The 17,729-nt window shown below is 28.6% G+C and overlaps 1 protein-coding gene across 2 annotated transcripts; it reads left to right on the top strand.

Moving 5' to 3' along the window:
* Positions 1–247: 247 nt before the first annotated feature.
* LOC135928491 (uncharacterized) lies at positions 248–15,664 on the top strand. 2 transcript variants are annotated; one of them, XM_065464959.1, is made up of 4 exons: positions 248–387; positions 11,841–12,686; positions 13,055–13,959; positions 14,608–14,710. In XM_065464959.1, exons 2-4 carry the CDS (start codon positions 11,992–11,994, stop codon positions 14,634–14,636), a joined length of 1,629 nt encoding a protein of 542 aa, XP_065321031.1. In that variant the 5' UTR covers positions 248–387; positions 11,841–11,991; the 3' UTR covers positions 14,637–14,710. The 2 variants fall into 2 exon arrangements, with proteins under 2 accessions (XP_065321031.1, XP_065321030.1); XM_065464958.1 differs by having other exon boundaries at positions 251–387; positions 14,672–15,664.
* Positions 15,665–17,729: the final 2,065 nt, after the last annotated feature.

Here is a 17,729-nt window from a genome sequence, read left to right on the forward strand (position 1 = left end):
ATCACCTGTAAAAAAAATTTTTTTTGGATTACAAAAGCATTTTATTTATTGATTGATTGAATGTTTAAAAAATCACCAATAAATTGATATTTTTATTTTTTAAAAAAATAGTAAATATGATGATAAAATATATTTTAAAAAATAAATAAAGATAATACAATATAATATTTTATTATTATTTTTTTAAATCATCTGTTTTGTATAGCCAATTTTTTTTTTATAAATATTATTTTTATAATATATATTTTATTTTGATTTTAAAAATAATATGTGATATTCCAAAAAAGAATACAGAAGATTTTGCCGAGAAAATAAATTAAATGCCATTCTTACGATTTGAACGTTTAAAAGAATAAATTTATTCCTCTGAAATTCCGTTTTGGACAGGTTTTTTTAAAAAAATTCATATTTAAAGGTGTTAAAGTTTATTTAGATAATTGATATTTATTTTAAATATATATTTTAATTTTACAATTAAATCGTCGACTTTTTTCTATCATTTATAAATTTACTGAATTCCTTAAGGAAAATTTTACCAATAATTTTCAAATTTAACGTTTTCTTCTATATTTTCTTAAACTTTAAAATTTCTCTTCATTTGAGAAATATGGGTGAGTTTTGAATATATCTCTTTAGTGCTTCAATAAAAATATTAAGGGCAATAGAATTTTTCCTTTTCTCGGAATGTTTTTTAGAATGTATAGAATAAATACCTCATAATCCTGTGAATTATTTTATTTTGCTATAATCCAATGACATATAATAATACCTAGACTGACGATGCATTCATTAAAAGTGTACATCAATGAATACAGCTGAGGACGCCATTTTAAAAATTTTGAAATTTACATGTTTTTATTTTTATATCTAAAATAGCTTATAATTTATTTTTAATTAAAGTATCGAAAGTTTGTAAATTTAGTTTTTTGATATTTTGGACACAGCCTAAAAATAAAAAATTGAAAAATCTATAAATAAAAGCTTAATAATAAATTAATAGTATAGTTAAATAAAACAGTTTAAAAAAACAAAATTGTCTAGAATTCCCGGAGTAGCTAGTTTTAATACGTCATCGGATGTGATTATTGCAATGTTCTATATCCATTTTTAAAGAAAAAAAATTTCAGGAAAGCATTTATAAAGGAATTTCTCGAATTTTAATAAAGGAGATTACACTATGATAATCTTAAATAGCTAACTCTTGGATCAGTTCAGTGGCGTAAATTAGACTGGGTAGGGGAAGGGTGGGTTATGGTGGAAAACCCAATTTCATACCCTCCCCGTCTCCCTCTGTATTAATTCTGGCTACGTCACTGGGTCCATGAATTTGCTAAACCGACAATATACTGCTTTTTAACTGTGATTAGTTTAACTGAATCCGTCGATATTATTTTTTATTTTAAATGTTAAAATTAGGTTTTTTTTAGTGGAAAGTTTTAATTTTCACAAAAAAATTAGGTTCTTAAGGTTCCTATATGGATTTGCTACTACATATTAATTTATGTATGAGAGACCTATAGGGGTCGAATTTAGTTTTTAAGCCCGCCTCAGGATATTTTTTAAAAGCTATTTTACTCTCCGTTTCCAATTAATACCTTGAATGGCACCTGTTATGACTGAAAATATTTTTTTTTTATATCTCAAATGCTAAGGTTTTGTACATTTCTATTTATAATTTTTTTTAAATCAAATTTATCTTTTAATCCTAATCATTTGTAATATAATATTTTGGTAATTTTTTTTTTAATTGAAAAAAATTTCAATCCTTTCTGGATTAAAATCAGAATGTTTTTTTTAAAAATATATTTTATAAAACTGATTCAAATATTTGCATTGATTTGATTCATATTTTCGAAACCGAATAATTTTATTCGTATATTAATATTCATACGAAAAAATAACTTCGTTTTATGGCAAAACTCTCGTTCAAAATTATCAGAACCTCCCATAAAATGTCAATTTCAATATTTTTATACGAGTAAGTAATGTCAGTTTTGATTTATAATTTTACGGGAGAGAAGGAAAGTAAAGAAGAACTACTTATATATAAAGTGAGGGGGGGGGGATAAAAGAAAACATTTTGAACTGCCTAAGTTAATGGAAAAGATTACAGACCTGTAATTATTTTTTAACCCGATCCTGCTTTAAAAAAAATGTTTGAAAAACTTCGGGCCCAATTCGTAAAAAAAAATTTGGCACAATTTGTCCGGCTCTGGCTTTCGGGATTAGGGCCGATAGCGTCCATCTTTAAGATATTAGCCCATTTGATAAAAAATGGTACATCACAGATTAATCTAACTCCAAATAAGTTTCCATTGACAACAGCGGAATTATTTATGTATATTTTTATGCGTCTTTTGACAAGTTGTAAATTAAAATGATTAAATTTTGATTAAGCACCATTTAAAAAAAAAAATTAACTTAATTAATTCTAACCCATATCTTTCTAATCTTTAATCCGGCTTCTTTATACTTAAGATATTTGTCATCCAAAATCCTTTAGATCATTCCTTGAGTTAAAACTATTATCACATGACCCGCTAATCTTAAAAATTACCGCGACACATTCACACTTGGCGTGAAATAAAAAAAAAATATTCCAGACCCGACCTTGAAAATGTAAGTTTTTTTTTCGCCATCGCCTCTGTTTGCTTAAAATTGATTTTAGAAGCTCAGGCCCCTTATCCAAGCTGGCTTTTTAGTGGACTCTCTCAAAAAAAAATTATATATATTATAACCCCGAATTTAACATTTAGACTTCAATTTAATAATAATATAAAGAAACAAAAGGCAGAAAATTTTAATCTCTATTTAAATTATACAATTTTATTTAAAAAATACTAATCATATTAATCGAAATTAACAAAACCGATTTTATTTATTTTCTATAATATATTAAATTTTTTTTTTGTAATTTTTATTACAAATGGTTAAGTTATTAGTTTTTTTTTTAGTTATTATAACCTTGTAAAAATAAATTATATCACAACGAAAAAATAAACACAAATATTTATGAATATAACTAACTCTTTATTTATTTTTCTCACAGTTTGCATTTTTTGTATTATAACTATACGAAAAAAAATGTAGAATTTTTAACAATATCGATGAATCCCTAACTCTAAAATATGGGCATTGGGTGGATAGGTACTTGTTTAGAGATTTTAAAGCTTTAAGAATTAGGGTTTTAAATAATATGATTATCTTTTCTAGTTGGAATGAACATTTTTTGATTCCTACATAATTTCATAAAGGAAAGGAAAAAGGAGAGAATTAAAGGAAAGGAAAATTAAAAAAAAGAAAGAAAGAAAAAATTTGTAATTCCTTTCATTATAATATGCTCGGTAAGGAAATAAAGGGGGGGGGGCAGACACACTAAATCCTCTTCTTATTCTCTTTTTTTAGTTCGCTTCATTAATTAAGCAATTATTTCGCAAGATTTAGATTCATCCCCCACCTTTCTTACTCCCTTCCAGATTTTATATCTCTTTCTCTCTTAAATTTATTGATCCATCCGTAAATTAGCTTATATAAAATTAATATAAATTAAATCCTTTCTCATTGTTCTTTCACTCCCCAAGGAGCCATTATTTTTTTAAATTTCTTAGCGATTTTAAAACTTTAAATTTTTTTTTTTATAAAAAATGTAAAAAAATGCTTTAAAACCTTTTTTTTAGGTTTTAAAATTCGGAGCGGATCGATAAACCTGGACCGGATGCAGAAATTTTTTTTAAAGCTTTTTTTAAATATTATTTCTGTATATTAAACCGGATCTTACACTTTGGCGTTGAAATTAAAATATTTATTTTGTAAACGTTTATAAATATATATAAAAAAATGTTTATAATTTTAGAATATAAGATCTAAATCACCTCTTAAAATTAAAAAAAAAGATTATATAACTTTAATTATTTTTTTATCTCAAGCGATAAAATAGCTTTTACTCAATGATGTATATATACTACTAGATTGGCGATTCGCTCATTAAATGCATTTATAGGTATCCATACATATGAGTAAGTAGTAGCGCCATTTTGTTGTTTGCACGTAGATTAAATGACATTGATATGCATATTTATAATAAGACAATTGCTCGAAATGCCAACCACAAAATGGCGCTTCAGCTGACTCCTATTGGACACTTTTTATCAATGCACAGAAAATCTAATAGTATGCATAAATCATTGGCTTTACTTTAAATGAAGGGTAACCCGGCTGATATTGTGAATCTTGCGTATGCGCACTCTCGAATTTTTATTAATTGTTTTAAGAACAAAGAGCTAGTCTTTAAATTTGTCTATTTTTAAGCTTAGTTCAAATTATCAATTTTATTATTTTTTTAAATATCATTTAATCAGAAACAAATTATCATTTTATATAAAAAGAAGCGAAAAAAAAACCTTTTTTTAACGAAAATATTATCTATATTGTATACCATTTTCTTTTAAGGCACAAGCAATGACATATAATAATACTTAGACTGATGATGCATTTGAAAGCTTCGTTGAATGCAAATCAGCTGGACCCGCCATTTTGGTGACCCAGATAGTAATTATTCCATGTTAAAAACTACTATTGAAACTTGCCAGGCAATAATAAAAAAGTTTGCTTCAGACATAGGAATAAATTGACCTCTCGTTTAAAAATTTTAATGATGGTATGAGTAATCATAATGGCGTCCCCCAGCTGTTTTTCATAGATGCACACTTTTAATGAATACATCGTCAGTCTAGGTATTATTATATGTCATTGAACCCAAGCCAGACTTCCGGTCTAGAAGGTTCTATTCCGCTGAATATCGTAGCTTTATTTAAAAAGGAATATTTTTATTAATTATTTATTTAATAAAAATTAAATAAAAAGAAAAGAAAAGTATAGAAAAAACGAAAGAAAAGGAAAAAAATAAATGTTAATTAGATCCTAATTTTTTTAATCCTGCGAAATTTTTATATTCACACTAATTGGAAGGTTTAATTTAGAAAAACTACGGTGTTTCCAAAATTTATTATAAATTATTATTTTAAATATAAATTTCATATATTTATCTTTGCAAGAAAATTTTTTTACGATAAACTATATAAACCTAATTCCCAGCTACCTGTAAGAGATCAAAATTTTAAGCCTGATAAATTTAATAAAAATTTAATTAGTTGGAAAATCATATAGAAAGAAAGATAAATGGATCAGTCACTTAAAATTTTTCTTTTTTAGGATTAATAACCAAAAATTATTTAAAATAACAACATTTTAAAAATCCCAGCCGGACCGGGACATAACATGATCAAAATTTTAAAAATTAGGGTCGGGCTTAAAAAAAATGAAAAATAACAAGGCCAAAAAATAATGATATTTTTTTTAAAACAAAAGTGGAAATTTGGCCTCTTTTGGTCTCTAATAATTATACACCTTTTTAACAATTATTATTAACCATTTTTTAAAAGGCTTATTATATAAAAATAAATAAGCGCGCACAAATTGAACGTTTCAGCGTTTTCAAAACGCAAATAAAAAAAACGTAAACGCAACTATGTTTAAATTGAAGCGTTAAATTTTATTTTTTCAATATGAAACTTTCTAAATTCTAAACAAAAAAGAAAGGCTTTGCCCTATATTTAATTAGCAAATTTTTTTTGTGATACCATAATTCCTATAAGCTAAAAAATGATATCATATCATTTAATATAATTATTTTACTATCTAGAAGATGTTTGTATTCATGCTTCAAAAATTTTAAAAACGTTTAATAAAACGCTAGATATATTTTGTTTTTTAATAAATAATTTCAAATGCAAAACGGAAATGGCATTATTTGCTTTCCGAAACGCTGCGTTGAAACTAGTTTTGTTAAACGGCTCGATTTGAGCCGATTTTTGAAAACGGTTAACTCAACATTATAGCCATGAAAATATTGCCTAAGAGTCAAGATTTCGCCAATATATGTTCAATCCTATATGGCATCTATGAGCAAAATCTTTAGACTTGCATAATATTTTTCTGGATAAAATATTGAGTTAGCCGTTTTTAAAAATCGGCTCAAATTGAGCCGTTTAACAACACTAGAAAATATTGCCTAAGAGTCAAGATTTCGCCAATAGATGTTCAATCCTATATGCCATCTATGAGCAAAATCTTTAGGCTTGCATAATATTTTTCTGGATAAAATATTGATTTAGCCGTTTTTAAAAATCGGCTTAAATTGAGCTGTTTATCAACACTAGTTGAAACGTTCAATTTGTGCGCACTATAAGAAGATTCTTTTTTTAAAAAAAACATTCATCTTGATATTTATTAAAAAATTTTGTATGCATTAAATTAGTTGTTTTTTTTTGTTTGTAATTGATTGAAAATGAAATATTTTGTTTTCCATCAATTTAAAAAAAAAAACAAAACAGATTTAATGTTTTATGTCTTGTTTTTTTTTTAACTTATAACCCCCCCCCCCCCCTCCTCCCTCGCTTCCACGACCTTAAGCGATATCTTTCTTATTTAATAAGTTTGCATTTCCATATTTAAAAATAGCGCAATTTTTATTAAAATATTTCGGATTGAAAAGGGACTTCTATCTAGAGGTCCACGAAAGCGACCTAATCACGGGTCGGTTTATTTTAATTAAATTTTATTTCCGGTGTGGGTCTGGCTAGGAAAATTTTTATGGGTCGAAAAAATTTGGCTCTTACAGGTATTTTATTATCTAACTAGTTTTCAAAAAAAAACCTCGTAATCTGACATCTATTCAAGATTTTAACCAAAAAAATATTTATCTAAAGCTGCAGGATTTCGGCAAAATGGACTCTTTTTGGCCAAATCTCGAAATTTGGCTTAAAATAGGCTAGATTTTTTTAAACAATACTAATTATAAATCCCGTCTCTTTGACTCCCTCCTCCTTATTAGATCCCTGGGAATTTCACATTCCCTCGTTTTGTGGCCATGGGAAAATATTTTTGGAGCCGTAACTCTTAAGGGTCAGTACTTGAAATATATTAGTCACAAGCCCGGCCCAATTTTTTAACCTCTGCTGGCTTGTTTCATAATGTTTCCATATGAAATTTGTCAAAAAAATGGAAAGCGATTTTTGACCTTAAAGACATATTATTAAGTGAATCCAACTTTCTGGTCCCCATCGAGTTCAGCATATGTGTAAAAAAACGCTTGTTATCAAATTTACAATTTATAATTATCGTTATAGCTTCGCTGAGTATTATATTGTTCTATATCCATTTTTTTTTAATATAAATTTTTAGGAGATAGCCTTTTTATACAAGAAATATATTTATTGTATTTTAGAAAAGGAGAGATTTATTATCAAATAAAAAGGTGGAGATAGAACACTTAAATACTCAACCGACGATATTATACTAAATAAATTGTATTGCATTCACAATTTAAACCTAAATTCTATATTCTCATCTCATTATAATATCAAATTGTTTATATTTTTTAAAAAAACACAAATCAAGACCTGCAAATTTTATATATTTTTAATTTATTTTTTTCTGTCATTAATAATAGGGGAGGAAAATACGTGATTATTTCGCAAATGACGAATATTTTTCGTTTAAATTGTTTGATATAAAAACACTAAAAAAAATATTGGCTTTAATTGTGTTTTTTTTTGTCAAGGATATTATTACATATTAGATTATAAAAAGATATCTTTATTTTGAAAAGAAAATATTTTTTGTTCAAATTATTTTATGATCAATTTTGGTTTGATTTTATAATATCAAATTATTTTTTTAGTATATTTTGATATGGAGGTTATTTTTTTTTAAATAATAAGTGTATTAATGTTTTAAAAACATACCGATTAAGGCTTAAGCCAAAAAAATATTATTGGAAGCCTCGAGATTTTAGAAGTTCAAACATTTCTGGCAACCTGTTAGCATCTCTAGGTTGGCTAAAAACATTAATCCAAGTCGTCTTAAAATCAAAATGATCTTTTTGGTAATCAGATAGAACAGAACTTCGTTGCAGGACCAATTTTTTTAAAATTAAATAAGGATAGACATAATCTTTAAACACCCCCTCCACCCTCCTACCTTAATAGTGCACCGTTTACGTTTTGCCGTAATTTTTTAATACAAAAACGTAACCGCATCCCTTGTTTAAATGGAGGTTGCCTTTTTTTTTAATATCGTCGATTCAAAATTTTAGATAAGTTCTAAAAAAGGATTTTTCTTTGAAAATTATATTATCGTCTGCCTTCTTATTTCTTTAATTTCTAAATATTTCTTTTTAGGATATTAAGTAAGTTATTTATATTACATTTTATATAATATTACAAAGTGAAGAATAAAAAAAATAATGAAAAAGCAAACCTATTTGCTTTTTTAAAAAATGGTTGCTAACGCCAAACGATAATTTTACCAATTTGCACGAGGCCATTTAAAATGCATTATTTGCGCTTGCAACGCAGCTTTTGAAATGCTCAATTTGTGCACATTATAAACGAAGATTAAAAAAATTCGGAAATTAGAACAAAAGCCATTAGTAATTTTAACATTTTTCAATTACAAATTTTTGGGCTGGGTTTAGACCTAAAAAACATTAACCTGCAGAGGTCGAAATCTTAGGTTCGGCCTGGATTGGAAAAAATTTTTTTACTGGCCCGGCTTGGAGATTGATCCCATTTCCGGCCGGGTTCTAGTCAGAGCCTATAGGTCTCTGTGAAAAATAGAATACTCGGGGCTAAAGGGCCTAAAATACATACATGTTCAGAGTTCTTACAGAGCCTGGAGAAGCTTCAGAATGTTGAAAATCAATTTTTTTGAAGAACGGGTTCGAAATAAAAACCCTCAGGCTTGGGTCAATTATTTTATTATTATCAAACATCTCTGTATCTCGTGCTATAAATACAACGCCAAACCAACATTATATCACCCATTTTTATTAAATCCCGATCGGGCTTGAGGTAATTCTCGACTTATTATTATAGTCAGGTAATAGATAATTCTGCTCAATTTACGGGTACGGGCCGGAGTTTCCTTCAAAACTGAGCTACTATTTTATTTAAAAAATACCTGACACCAAAGTGATAATTCTTGATTAAAACTCGGTTTGGCTGGCCAAAAATTGGCTTAAACGGCTAAAAATGTAATAATTAACCCAACTATAATTATTTGTGATAGTTTTTGGGAAACTATCAAAGAAAAATTTTTTTATTCGCGCCATTTAAGCTCAAATCTAGTTCCAAAAAATGAATCATGGACAGAAATGGTGATCAAAAAAGACTTGGACAAATGTACTCCGAACCAAAAGACACCGGTCTCATATACCCCAATTTTTTATGAAAAATAAATTTAAATTCTGCTTAAAAAGTCAACATTTTATAAATTATTTCCATTTTTTTAAACATCTAAACAAATTTCTTAAATTGGGTGGGTTTTTTTTGTCCGTAGGTTCCTTTAAAATTATTAATAAATTCATTAATCCAATTTTTTTTTGTTAGAAATTAATTAGAGTTTAAACCGAAAAATTATTTTATTTACTAGTGTTGTTAAACTACCTAACTTTAGTCAACTATAAAACAGCGTCAGACATGTTTTTAACCAAAAATATTCCTATCAATCTTCAAGTAGAGACTCAACTTAGATGCTTATTTCAATTTTTTAGGCTAAAATCTTTACTAAGCCATATTTGAAATGGTAAAATTTAACAACACTATTTATTATTCACTTGTGAATTCATGTTTTACATTTTCGTAAAGAAAGTTCATTATTATTATTTTATTGGCAAAAGGGAAGGAAGAAATAATACATCCCTCACAAAGTTTTATATTATTTTAATTTTAACCTTTTTGTTAAGCCTTATTTTTTTTTTTATAATATCGATTTTTTTAAACTTAAAAAAACCAAAAACGATTTTTAATCTCAGTGTTATTTTTTGATAATATCGCAAAATCTTACTTTCAAGGAAGAAGTAAGGAATGGCGGAAGGAAAGTCAAAGAAAGGGAACGGCGTGAGTTCTCGATCGACAATGCGAAACGCAAAAAATAATGAATAACTGGGAAAAAAATTGCTAAAATGGGCATTTCTCATATATTTTCAATTTGGGAATATTTAAGAATTACTCCCCCATACTTCTTCCTTAAGCTATCATTATCAAATATTGGAATTTTTGAATAAAGTTATTTCACCAGTTTTTAATCTCCGTAACGAATGAGATGGAAAGGAAAGGAGGAAAAAAAAAGAATAAAGTTTAAAAGATGATTATCAACTAGAGATCTGCAAATCCGAAACCGGGTCCGAGAATTGTGATTAATTTTTATTTCGGGTTGAATCGGCTCGTTTTTTCCGAGCGTCCAGGATTCGTAAATTACGAATTTACTTCATTTTAGATTCTTATAATAAACATATAAAATAAATAAATATTTGGTCATCGGGGAATATTTCTGAAAAAAAATATTAATCTTCCTTACGTAGTGTTGTTAAACGGCTCGTTTTGAGCCGATTTTTAAAAACCGCTAACTCAATATTTCATCCAGAATAATATTACGCATGCCTGAATATTTTGATCATTAACAAAGGTCTAAGACATACATTATCGAAAATCTCGAGGCTTATTGCAATATTTTTCTGTCTAAAATATTAAGTTAGCTGGGGGTCCGCGCTGCAAATGGTCTCTAATTTAAATTAATGAATGTTATATTGATTTTATTTACCAACTATTTTTTTAAAATATACACCAAATTTTTTTTTTGTTTTTGTTATATATAATATTTTGATAAAAAGATGAACGAAAGGCTCTCTCAAGGCCGTTAATTTTATTTAATAGTTTTTTTTTTCAATTTTGAATATTATCAATAAGCAACTAAAACTATATATTGAAAAAGAAGATAAAAATATTTTTTCAAAAAATAAAGTAAATAATGAGAGAGAGATGCTTGCTTAGGCCAAAAAATCATTTATATTATATTAAACATTTTTTAAAAAATGGCTAACTAAGGAGGTGGGGGGGGGGGTCTAATTTAAAACTTGGTTACTTACTCAGTAGTTAGAACCTTTTTATTCTGCAAATAAATACACGAAATTTTCATTTAAAACTTGGTTACTTGAGTGGTTAGAACTTTTTTATAATAAATACATAAATTTCTCAATTTATAATTCTATTTTATAATTATATAATGTTATGTTTATCATATTTGATTTGATTTTCAGAATCGAATAATTCTTTTATTCGTCCTAATAATAAAAAACTTTAAAATAAAACAATGGATTATTTGGAAAATAAGCTTAAAAAACAAAAACTAAAAAGTTCCAATAATAAACCTGTTATTAATCTTGAATAAAATTATTAATTTCGTAATTGGATAGAAAGTAACGAAGAGGCTATTTATCTTTCAACGGATAATTTTTCTCACTTATTCTCATTCGATTCAAATTTTCCGTATTACTAAAATACTAATATTGTTTTAGCCCTATATTTTGACACCTTCCACTTTTAATTATTTTTTTTTGGGAAGGGGTCGGAATGAGGACGGGGTTAGATTGAGCTCTTTCCTAAAACTGTTTTAAATCGCCAAAATTTTGGATTTTTGTATCTAACTTTTATCCGCTCTTATCAATAATTAACATTTTACAAAAAATAATAAACACGCAATTATGTTTTCGTGATTTCAAATATTTTTTTATAAATTGGCACCTAAAAAAATTGTAAAATTTTTTGCGATTGTTTTCAAACTTATTCTGTATTTAATTGTACTTTTTTTAAATTTATATTTAAAACTTGGAACCTTAACAATTTTTTTATGATAATAAAAAAATTCAAATTTTTTTTTGTATTTTGAATTATAATTTTAAAATCAATATTTATACATATTTTTCTTCTTCTTCTTTAAAGATTTAAAACAAGAGAAAAATCATTGTAAAGGAAAGAGGAGACTTATTAAATATTCTATCCAATATCGGATTATAATCGAATTCATTTTCCTCTAAATTTCTCAATATCGAAAAAAAATAAAATTTGCGACATTTAACTTAACAACCGCTCAATGGGCGAATCTAGCGAGGACTGGTTAGATAAACAAAAACGAAAATTGCAAGAACTCAAAGACGCTTCAACGAACGGACATAACGGCGGTTACCTTACCTCCTCTACGACCTACAAAAATATAGGAGGGAATAAAGGACGGGACTCGCGCCGTTTAGTGGAAGAGCTCAAAACTAAGCAACATACCTGGAAACAGGAAAAAACCGAGAAAACTACCGAAAGGGTCGACGATGATACAAGTCAGGAACAGCACTCGAGAACCCCAGAAATTCGTAGGGTTTACAGGATCAGGGGATCTCCTACGAGACAACCACCGCAAGAAAGAGAGACTCAGCGGCGAAGAGAAGTTGAATATGAGTCCAAAACTAGACACGAATCCGATGACAGTTCTCGAGGAGGGGGAGGCGTCACTCTCCACCCCATTCAAATCAGCACCCTGAGAGAGGACGGCGGTTCTAATAGCACATTCAAGGAGGCCAAGTATTTCAGCGAAACAAAGCGCGTAGAGACAGTGCAAGACGGTTCCGGAGGGGGTTACAGGAAGATGACCACAAGCACTTCCGGCCGACCTATCAATGGCTGGAGGGAGAGTGGGTTAAGCGATTACAGTACTTCTCGGTCCCAGGGTTACAATACGCTCACCTCCGAGGAAGACTTTTACGATAACGATTCGCGTTGCCATACCTTTAGAGAAGGGTAACACATTTATATATTATGATAGGCTTTTTAAATCAATTATTCGTTTAAAATTATTGATATTTTATTACAATTCGAATGACAGTAAAATTATAATAAATAATTATATCTTTCTTTAAACGTTTATTTATTACTACTACTACTACATTATTAGTAAAATTTAAGAGGAACACTTTTTCTTCTCTTTTTAGATATATTTCAAATATGATTATAGCAAAAATTTGAACAATGAAAAGAACGGTAACACTTTCATTAAGTTAGCAGTAAATTGTAGTTTCTAGATTATATGAGAAATGTTATAAATGACAGTTTACTCAAACAGCTCAATATGTGAAATATTTTACTCTTATTTTTTTTTTTAATTTTAGGGACACATCTGGTGGTCGTCTCAGGAGCAAATCTTTTGCAGCCGACCTAGATCATTACAATAAATATAATAATAACCTAGAGACATCCATTTTCCGCCGCGCGGGTACAGGTCATGAGTACAGCGCTGGTGATGTTCGTCCCAGCGGAACCGCCGCCGAAGTATTTAGGGAAGCAGCTAGGCACTTAGCCCCCGACGGGGAAGTCGTATACACTTCTAGACGCTACGACACGCGACGGCAAAATAAAGAGCTGGTTATTCCGCCAAGAGTTCCATCTCCCGTACATATAGCTCATCATCATCATCACCATGGCTACGATGGCGGGGACGGAGATATACTGGTGACCGAAACCTACAAACGTACTAGGGAGGTAAGAACGGATGGGGCAGATGGGGGAACTAGCGTAGTTCAAGTACAACATAGTGCCCCTCCCCCATTACCGATAATGCAAGACTTTGGGCGAGGCCAAGAGGAATATGGTTACAAAAGGCGCGTTTATGAGTCCGAATTACTTCCCCCAGCAACCGCAACATCTATCATACCGGTACGCCAAGAGTTCAATACTCAACAACGGTCCCACTCGGCGGCGAGTCATTTAGACGATAGATTTGTACCAGTACATAATCAAGACGCGCCTCGCACTCTTTATTATCGCAAAACGACTTCCTACGAGGATGACGACCAGGTACCCACACGACATTCGTCTTACAATAATCAACAACGCATTCAATCCCACCAGTCACAACAGCAGCAGCAACAACAAGAGCAACAACGTAGCCATCAACAACTGCAAAGTCAGCAGCAGCATAGAGAAGAATTTAGATACAACACGGCATCGGATCAACGATATAATCAGGACGGATTTAACAAATACGATCGTAGCGGTGGAGGTCAGCCACATTTTGGTAATTTATACCTAACTTCAATTTTCTTCTCTTCTGTTTGCGATATTTATCTAGGGGGTTTGCAGATATTAATTTTCTTGTGCATTATAATAAAGCAATATGTTTTATGTCTTTTACAAAATTATCTGGATTTTACAAGGTAAGGTATTTTTTTTTTCACCATGCTTATGAATTTATTTCTGGTAAAATTATATATTTAAACGCGTTAAATTAATTATTTTAATTTTGCGAAAATTATATTACAAGTAAATGTAGAATATAGAGAATAAATTTCAGACAATTTGGTCATAAAGATGTGTTCGAGTTATTTTTAAATTTATTTGACCGAAATAGCACATTGCAAAAAATTATTTTTGATTTCATAGGTATCTCATCAATTTTTTGAATAGGAGGAAAGTTTTGAACTAAAGGAAAAGATGGGGGAATAAGCAGGTTTCTGGACCTGTTAGGGGTTCAAAAAGTTTTTAATTGTTTTGTTGAACATTTTTCCTCACTCAAACCGGGGTATTTAGGGACTGGGACGGGTTTGGACCCTTTATGGTAAACAGGTCACGATTTTCTGACATAGAACCATTTCAAATTTTTGACTCCCAAACCCGAATCCAGAACCCTGGGAAAAAAATATTGTTTTTTTAAAAAAAAAATTAGATTCGCGACAAAATACGGATAATTTTTAAAAATAAACCCCATCTTTGTTTTTAAAAAAAAATAGATTCGCGACATCATACCGATCGTTATAACGATCGCAACGAAAATTATTACACCACCAATTCGGCCTCATCCTACGATTCCTACCCTTCCACGCAAAACAGAGCTTACACAAATTATAGATCGCCTCCCTCGAGGAGGGAAATTGAAGAGCTGGAAATGTTTATGAAAGATTTTGGGGGCGTTAAATAATTATTTTTTTAAAAAAAATTTTCTCCGAATAATTTGGTCAAAAGTAACCCAAGAAAGTCATAAAATTTTAATTAAGCTGCTTATTTATTTTTTTTATTTTATTAGTTCGCTAAAACATACCTTTTTTTTTTATTTATTCGATTCGATTCGGTTTTTTTTATTTGTGTAAATTATTAGCCAATCAAAAACGATTATGAAAACGAATAATTCATTATTCGTATTAGATTCTCTTGAGCGAATCGAATAATTAACTATTCGTACTCATACCGATCGAAAATAAAAAAAATTTTATTCGATTAAGTTTAGTTTTGTATAATGTTTATAAACGGATAAAACGATCCCTAAATTCATTGAATTTCAAGTCATTATTTCTTTCTTCCCCCATTTTAAAATATTTATTTTATTATTTATTTTTTTAGCGACAAAATAATATTTATTAATTTTAAAAAAAATTCCGGTAAAAAAAAAATTGTAAGATATTTCACTTCCTAATCCCGCGTATAATAAATTAATAAACTTAATATTTTAAATTTTTTTTTATATTTATTCCATTTTCATTTTATTTTTTTTTTAAAAAAATCTATATTACAAATTTTATTTTTTCAACCATTAAACAAAAAAAACCCCCCTCATGTTTGCAGTGTCATAATTTTTATATTTCCCTTTTTAAATTATAAAAAAATTTCTGAAAAAAAACCTCTTTTTTAATTATAATAAATAATTATTATTAAAATTATAAACAAATTTAAGGTGTCATTTTTCAAATAATAATAAAAAAAGGAAATTTACCTTTATTTATATTTTACCATTTTATAAAGCGTACTTACTCGTCTTCCAGATCCATATCATGGCGTCAAAAGTAAGTGTCGTTAAATGGCTCGATTTGAGCCGATTTTTTAAAAACGGCCAACTCAATGTCAGAAAAATATTTTGCATGCCTGAGCAGGCAATATTTTTCTGGCTAAAATATTGATAACAACGTCGAAAGAAGGGGAGGAAGAGGGGTGGTGGCGGCTTATTTATCAAAAAGAAAAATTGGTAATTCTAATCTAATTTGCAAAAAAAAAAAATAGTTTTTTTAAATGTAAATTTCAAATTTTTTAAATAGGGTTTTGTTTGGTATAAATTTATTGAATTTAATCTTGTAAAAGAAAAAAGCCAAAAGATCTAAAAAGTAGTTGGAAAAGTTGTTTAAATTCGCTTCGCAATACTCTTAATTTTTTTTTTCATTCTAATAAGAATGGACTTATCCATAGTTTTCGGGGGGAGGGGATTGAACCCTTCTGCGCTAACCCCCCTTCCCACCGTCACCATTTACGCAACCGGTAAAAGAATAAAATAAATATTTCGATATCTATTTTCGAGTTACAGAGGCCGGGTATCGATTATTTACCAAAAAAAATTGCCACTCGGTCCGGTGGGTTTTTAAAATAAATTGATCTTACGTCCTCCAGGAAAACCAAATTTTGGGAATCAAGATTTCTAAATGAAGAAATTTGAGATGTATAATTTTCCTCCAATATTGACATTTTGAAAGAAAGAAAAAAATAAAAATTAATTACCAAAATTATGTTAAGGTCGAATGCCTTATGTGATATTTCTGTGTCGATTTATAAAGAAAATTATTATAAGAAATTCAAGGGTAGACAAAGTTTACATTATAAAAAAAATGTTGAAAATAAATATTTAAAATTTTGTTTTTATTTTAATGAATTAATAAAAGTAGGAATTTGATTTTTTTTAAAAAAAATTGTAATCACATTTTATTATGATAGAATTTTAATGAATGGGTTAGAAGAGGAAGAACAGTTGCCAACGAATGTTTCGATATGCGAAGATATATTGGAGGAAATATTTGATAATATTTTTATATATAAGCTTAATAAAAAAAAGCAATGACATTTTCACATGAATGTAATATTATTTTTTAAATTATTTTTAGAAAATTTTATTAAGAGTAAGGAAGTCAATTTAAGGTTTTGTTTATTTTACCATTTGCGCGAGCAAAATTTTTAGAAAATTTGGAATTAATGAGTTTGGGTTTTAAATCTTGAATGAATTTTATGAATTTTTTTTTGCAATTCTTAATTATCATCGTATACTTAATGTTATAAAGATATGCAAATCATTTTAGCCAAAATCTTCTATTAAAAGTTTTTCTCCGTAATTCAATTTTATCATTCATTACGGTGTTATAAAATATTCTCTAATGTCTCTTAACACATTTAACTCGAGAAAATAAAATTTGATTCTATTTTTTTTTGTGCAATAAAATAAAAAAAGTTGAGATTAAGAAATTTTATCTAGAAAATGTAATATTAGACCCCAGTCCATAACGGCCTCTTGACTCGCACCTATTGTTAGAGACCCTGTTCAAACAAAACATGTATACTCTGGAACTAGGAGAGATTGTTAGTAATATTGTTAAGCTTAAATGTAAGATATCACGTAATATTGTTAAGCTTAAATGTAAGATATCACATCTTCAAAATAGATTTTCAGGAGAAACATACATGAATTCGATCTTTAATAGCGCGGAGTTGACTTGAATACCCTTAGAAATAGTATATAATATCCAGATTTGAGTAATAGAGTCGCCTTAGGAGAAAAATTCCTATCCTAATCAGGTTTTCCCATATAATAATCGTGTAAAAGTCCGCTATACCGCAATAAATTTTTGTGATGGAACAAAAGCTGAAAAATCAGTTTCGGTCCGTAAATATGTTTTTTGCATAAGTTGACCGTCCCAAATTTTTTTTTATCCCAGCCTGCAAGTTATACCGATATTTCTAACTATCCGTTCTGCTTAAATTTATCCAGATGATAAGTTTAATAATTAGATAAACCGAACTTGATTTACACATTTTGAA

The sequence above is a fragment of the Gordionus sp. m RMFG-2023 genome, chromosome 4, assembly GCF_954871325.1.
Source record: "Gordionus sp. m RMFG-2023 chromosome 4, tfGorSpeb1-WG-v2, whole genome shotgun sequence".
In the NCBI taxonomy this organism is placed as follows: domain Eukaryota; kingdom Metazoa; phylum Nematomorpha; class Gordioida; order Chordodea; family Parachordodidae; genus Gordionus; species Gordionus sp. m RMFG-2023.